Source organism: Castanea sativa, chromosome 11 (assembly GCF_040712315.1).
Source record: "Castanea sativa cultivar Marrone di Chiusa Pesio chromosome 11, ASM4071231v1".
In the NCBI taxonomy this organism is placed as follows: Eukaryota; Viridiplantae; Streptophyta; class Magnoliopsida; order Fagales; family Fagaceae; genus Castanea; species Castanea sativa.
In genome coordinates this window covers 28,649,599-28,656,324 of record NC_134023.1, presented here as the reverse complement: position 1 = coordinate 28,656,324, position 6,726 = coordinate 28,649,599, and the positions used below count along the sequence as shown (strand labels likewise).

The 6,726-nt window shown below is 31.8% G+C and overlaps 1 protein-coding gene across 1 annotated transcript; it reads left to right on the top strand.

The window, feature by feature from the left end:
* Positions 1 to 2,074: 2,074 nt before the first annotated feature.
* Positions 2,075 to 6,250, top strand: LOC142615563 (protein trichome birefringence-like 25). Its single transcript, XM_075788303.1, has 3 exons — positions 2,075 to 2,427; positions 3,243 to 3,526; positions 5,201 to 6,250. The coding sequence occupies exons 1-3, from the start codon at positions 2,151 to 2,153 to the stop codon at positions 5,984 to 5,986; spliced, it is 1,347 nt and encodes a 448-aa protein (XP_075644418.1). The 5' UTR covers positions 2,075 to 2,150; the 3' UTR covers positions 5,987 to 6,250.
* Positions 6,251 to 6,726: the final 476 nt, after the last annotated feature.

The window sequence follows — 6,726 nt, the reverse complement described above, 5'->3', positions numbered from 1 at the left end:
TCACATTGAGAATGCATATAACCAAATTTTAAGGTGAATACAATTAAAAACCCTATTGGATTTTGGTCCATTAAATACATAGTTGTCTCTCGTAGCGGTTTTAGGAAATTTTTTTAGAGTGGTCATTAGACAAATTTTTTTTTTTTTGACGGGTGGTCATTAGACAATTTAATTATACAAAACCTAATAAAGCAATAACTTAAATAATTATTACAATGGTAAGTCGAGTCATTAAGGAGAGTAAAATTGTTATGACTTCAAAACTAAAAAATATATAATTGTCATCACCATTAAGGAGAACTGACAATCACGATATTTTTCTTAGTATCATTCTTTAGAAAAAATGAAATTAGAGATTATTTTTATTGAATAGGTTGAATGAACTACAAATTTGAATATGTAGCAATTTTTATCTTTTTTGTCTTATAGTAGTCTTTTTATTGAATAATTAGATCACTTCTTGTTGTTTGTCTTATTTTGTTTTTGTTTGGTTTATGTTTGTTATTATTTGGGCTAATATTTATTGTTATGACCGAAGGTTTTTTTTTTTTTTTTAAAAAAAAGGGGGATTAAGGATTATGTTTGGAGGACATAATTAATTTTGAAGTAATATTACGTCCACAATGTTTTTATAATAAATCTAATGCAAAAAGTTGTTATTGGTGGATCAAAAAATAATATCAATATTGAGCTCAAATTAAAATTAGTAACAACTTACCACATTAGATTTATTGTAAAATTAGTGTGAAAATGTTGTGAATGTAACATTATTTTTATTTTTGTTGAACCTAACTTTTTGTAATTATCAAGTCAGGGTGTTTAACATTTTTATTATGGTGGTCACAAACTCACAATAGGTTAGTTTAACATATAATTTTTTTTTTCTTTGGCAAGTGTATATATACCATTTTTTGCAAGTTAGGGTGGTCATGTGACCACCCTAGCTTGCATGTAAAGTCGCCAGTGATTGTCTCAGAAAAATTGGTCAAGCACATGTGAAATTCATAATTCTCATTAACCCTTTCATCCAAATAAAATTTTTTGGATAAGAGGTATTTAGATTTTGGGTTTGGCTTTTATCTAGTGCATTAATGCATTTGACACTTTATATATATATATATATATATATATATATATATATATATATGAAAGATAGAAATTCTACTCTAACCTAATCTAAGTATATCTATGTGTAAAGTTTCCTCCTAGATACTTGAATTCCCCCCCCCCCGGCGCACCCCATAAGCACTTACACTTATGGAGTGACCATTGCGTTAAGGATGCGCAGTGGTGCATTTGACATTTTAAAATGTGGACAAATGTTCAATTTTGAACATGTGTCAATATCTTAATGTGTCTAGTACACTGATGCATTAAACAAAAATCGTACCCTCAATTTTAATATTCATCAGGCAATTACAAGTTTGACATTGTTTTTATTTTCCTTCTCTTATATTTTTTTTTCTTTGAACTTATTTGGAATAGGGGAATGAGAGAAATGAAATAGAAATAAAAGATTTTTCAAAGAATATTCTATTAATTTATTTAATTTCTAAATTTTCTCTTTTCATTTATTAAACTTATTTAATTAGATTTCATAGAACAATGAGTAAGCTTTTTTGAAATCTACAATTGTTTTTATAATTATTCAAATTTCTTAAAAAAGATTAATTATATTTCTATTTTAAAAAGTTACGTGAAACATCACAAAAAGAATAAAAAGCGTCCAATAAGTAATCAAGTGCAAAGTTTTGACATATTCATAGATAATTATTCCCATCTTATTTCATTATTATTTTCTATTTTTATACTTGTGTATCTTAAAAAATACATAAAATTAAAAAAGTAATTTACTTTTAATGAATTATTCAGCTCTTATATATATATATATACAAGTACTTTATTGAGGCGAAGAAAACCGCCTTAACAACATTGCATCTCTCTGATTGCGATATCCCCAAGCCAAGCAAGCCTATAGACAACATGTCATTGTTTGTAAACCTTTTTCATGCTAAAACATCGTTTGGTTTGTGGCAAAAACAACACCATTTCACTTTGAACTCGTTCATCTTCTATAGCTGTTTTTTTTTTTTTTTTCTCTCTCTCTCTGTTTAACTTCCCAGGGATTTTCTTGGTCTTTCGGACACCAAATGGGGAAGGGAATGAGGTGGGATTCGAAACCTTTATCATCGCACTACAAACACAATCATATATTTGTGAAGTTTGGTGTCTCAATTCTCTTATTGGGTCTCGCTTTTCGCCTTTTCTCCTCTGATTCAATCAGAATTTCTTCAGTCCTAGAAGAGACTCACACACCACCTCTTGCAGAAGCAGAGCCAAAAACAGATTCCCCTGTTCTTTCTCAACCAATTCAACCGCCTCTTTCTTCTGTTTTTCCTGAAAATGAAACTCAAACATCTGAGATTGGTGAGGAAATTTTCTATCTTCCTACTTTTTGATTGTTTCAAGACATCCGTGAATGAGAAAGGGGAATTCATTTTGAAAATTGGTGTTCTTTATTTCTTTTTTTTGCCCCATTTATAAAGATGGTAGGCTGATTTTTTCTTCCATCTTTTTTTTTTTTCTTCTTTTTTTTGGGTTTAATTCATTGTTTTTGCTATTTAGAAATTAGTTTGAGTATAACTGGATATTCGATTTCCAATTGAGCATTTCTTCTCTCTCTTGAATTTATGTTTGAATATGATAACTCATCATTTACCCCACTTATATATCATTTTTCCATTAAATATTTCTAAAAATAGTTTCTAAACTAATTCCTTGGACATTCTTTAACATTTTTCTTTAATTATGCAATTTCCTTATAGTTTAGTAAATTTACTGAATGAGAAAGTTCAAATTAAAATGCCATTTCCAAATTAGAAGGAAAAAAAAATATTTGTTTAATGTTATTACCAATGAAGTCCAGCTAGATCATTAAACTAAAGTTGTTCAGTAGTTGGGTGTTCAGAAACTGGTCTTTAGGTCGCACTGTGACTCTAACTACCGCTGCCAGTTTTGGAGTTGGCTTGTCATTACAAGGGTGTGTTTTCCATCAAAAGAAACTGGTCTTTAAGTCTATCTCTCTCTTTATATATTATATACGAAACAAAAAAAAAAAAAGTTGTCAGTTTTGGTAAACGATAAAGAAGTACTAACCTCACTACTTTGTAAATTTTTTAGTGGATTTTTTTGTTTGTTTAATTCTTTGTATGGTTGTATTGATATTATTATTCGCAATACAGTTGCAGAAAAATGTGACATTTTCATGGGAGATTGGATAGCTGATGAATCAGGTCCAGCATACACTAATGAGAGCTGCCATGTGATTGAGGGTCATCAAAATTGTATGAGTAATGGACGTCCTGATTCAGGTTACCTGTACTGGAGGTGGAATCCACGGAACTGTGAATTACCAAGGTTCAACTCTGAGAGATTTCTTGATCTTATGAGGAATAAGTCATGGGCCTTTATTGGTGATTCCATCTCTCGTAACCATGTCCAGTCATTGCTTTGCATCCTCTCTCAGGTACTCTTTAAAATTTTCTAGGAGTTTTCAAGTATATGCTTTGAAATATTAGATTTTGACACATGAACTCGTAATCTACCATTTTCTTGGCTGACCTTTGGAAAATAATATATATAAAATAGTTCTTACACTGTGTTTAAATATATCTTAAGTAGTTTGCTTCTTCTTTTAGTGAAATTTTAAGTAGATTGCTTTAGCACTATAATCATTTCAGGTGTGCCTTATGCTATTGCTATTTTTTACTAGCTTTAACAATTATTGAAACTATAGCCACTTCTCCGTTGCTAAAGCGAATTGACTTATAGTTATAGACCTCAATAAGTCATCACAACAATTTTCACAAAATATTTAACAGCCAATGATGTATTAAGTTGTGAATAGTAGATGATGAAGTGATATCTGTGGTGAATTCAGATCAGAATTAATAAAAACTTGCTAACTCAATTGTTGTGAATATTGTTTTTTATATACTAGAGGAATAATATTGTCAAATCATCTGTGTAATTATATTGTAAAATCAGCCTCTTCTATTTTGGTCTCATTCTGGAAAGGTTACAAATGGTGGAATGAAATAACAAAAAATCATGTTATGTGATTTATTTATTTGAATCACTATTAGTAGTATTAGATAAAAAAAATGGTAGATGTATGTTTTATTTATTCAAATAAATTAGTTTGGATTAGCCTTATTATTATTGATAGATTATAGGAAATTAGTTTTTATCATTATCTACCAAAAAAGAAAAAGAAAATTTCAATCCACGTTCCATTTTCTCAATTTTTTTTCTTCTTCTATCATCTCACATATTCAAACAGTCTCTTATCTCTTTTATATGCTGCTAGATCATTTTGGAACTCATAATCCAACTTCAACCATCAGTGTTGATTTCATTTGTGGAAGACAGCTGCCACTTTTATGGTTAGACAACTGTTCTGAAGTGGTTGTGGTGTCTTAATCTGAACAGGTTTACCTACCATATGGCTTCTCTTGAACATTAATAATTATTGATAAGTACATTACTATTTTTTGGTTTTTCTATGTTTATGTGTCAATTAGTATAGTTTCACTTTGAACCGAAGTCTTTAGGTTAGAAAAAGGGAAGAAACAAACACGGAGACAAAAACTTACATTTGCTCTATTTTCGTGCGGTAATAATACTTGTATTTCGGTTGTTGAGTAGTTTACCAGTTTGGTCTCCATTTAATTTCAAACATTTGAAGTTTAAATCATTTTTCCAAGACAGCAAAATGAGAGAGTTACAATACATTGTCGATGTAAATGGCTAAAGTTGAATATCTCTGTCATGTTCATGTTCTGCTTTATTCCCCTCATACTCTCCACTGTCAGTAAGTGTACATGTTCAATTTGAATTATATTTTCCACATTATAGAATATGTTGAGAGAGGTTTCTGTAGACAGACTCCAGTATTTCTATTCTATTGACGTAGATATCCCCCTGTGGTACCCAAAGACCTCAAATCTTCCAAAAATTCCCATATCATATACTAGGACCTACCACCACTTGACATGTTCAGTTAATCTTTACCATCGATCTGGAATGGTTTCTGCTGTTGTTTTTTTATTCTAGAGCGAGCGTTTGTATATATATTCTCGGCAGTACGTTATCAACAATTTGGTCCTACCTGACATAATTTAGTGATTGTGTGCCACAGGTGGAACAAGCAGTTGAGGTCTACCACGATGAGGAATATCGGTCCAAAAGATGGCACTTTCCTTCACACAACTTCACTCTTTCAGTAATTTGGACCCCTTTCCTCATTAAAGCGGCTATCTTTGAGGACTTGAATGGAGTGTCTTCATCAGAAATCCAGTTATATCTTGACAAACTTGATGAAAGATGGACTGAGCAATATAAAGATTTTGATTATGCTGTAATTTCTGGTGGAAAATGGTTTCTCAAAACAGCAATTTATTACGACAACAATAACATCACAGGCTGTCATTACTGCCCTGGAAAGAACTTGACAGAACTAGGATTTGACTATGCATATCGCAAGGCCCTTCAACTGGTTCTCAACTTCATTACAAGCAATGACCATAAGGCATTTGTTTTCTTCAGAACTACGACCCCAGACCATTTTGAGAACGGTGAATGGTTCAGCGGAGGAAACTGCAATAGAACCATGCCGTTCAAAGAGGGTGAGGTTGATATGCGTGGTATAGACACTATAATGCGTGACATTGAATTGGAAGAGACCGGAAAAGCTGTCAAAGTTGGGTCTGGAAATGGGGTGATCTTGAAGTTATTAGATACAACCCGCCTTTCAGTATTAAGGCCTGATGGGCACCCAGGACCCTACAGGCAATTCCAACCTTTTGCAAAGGACAAGAATGCTAAAGTTCAGAATGACTGTCTTCATTGGTGCTTGCCTGGGCCAATAGATTCTTGGAATGACTTGTTGATGGAATTGGTGGTGAATGGTGAAAAATATAGATGATCATTTTTCTTGGCCTTGGCTTATCTGGCTTTCCAAGATCCCTTGCTATTATTGATTTTGAACATTTGAGAGGAGGTAGCCTTCATTGTGTTCTCCAGAAATGGTTCTCTGCACGCTGATTTATATATGAAAGCTGCAAGCTAGGGAGTCATTGGCCACACAATGCATAGATTGTGCATTACAGAATTATATTTTTTTGCCACACCTCGATTGTTACACTCCTTTTGTTTCATGGTAAATAAAGATAAAGTTCTTATCTAGAAATTGTTGACAATTCCTATTTGCAACTAGAAATATGTAGTAAAATAGAAAAAATGAATTTGGATGATGAAGCAACAAAGCTATGCGTATATTTAAAAACACCAGATCCACTATGAAACCAAAACCTAGTTGGTAAAATAACTTCTACATTAGGATGATGACTAATATATTAAAGCTGCTTCAGGGTCCGTTTGGGATTAGCTTATTTTGCTAAAACTGAAAACTTTTTGCTAAAAATATTGTAGATAAAAGTAAAAATTAATTGAAATAGTACAACAAAACTCATGAATAGTATCAAAAAGTGCAGTGAAACTTATAAATAGTAGCAAAAATAAACTGAATAGTAAAATAAATTGGCAAAAATAATTTTTATCAAACACACCCTCAGGAGATTATTGTTGAGGGCCTTTGAAATGATCAGGCGGGCTCAATGTCTTATGGGGCCTAAGGCAATAATACTAAGTGAGGCCTCTTTCTTG

Coding starts and splice junctions, on each gene's coding strand:
- LOC142615563 (XM_075788303.1), top strand. CDS start 2,151: ATGGGGAAGGGAATGAGGTGGGATTCGAAACCTTTATCATCGCACTAC. Junction 2,428..3,242: donor AACTCAAACATCTGAGATTG/GTGAGGAAATTT, acceptor TTCGCAATACAG/TTGCAGAAAAATGTGACATT. Junction 3,527..5,200: donor TGCTTTGCATCCTCTCTCAG/GTACTCTTTAAA, acceptor TGTGTGCCACAG/GTGGAACAAGCAGTTGAGGT.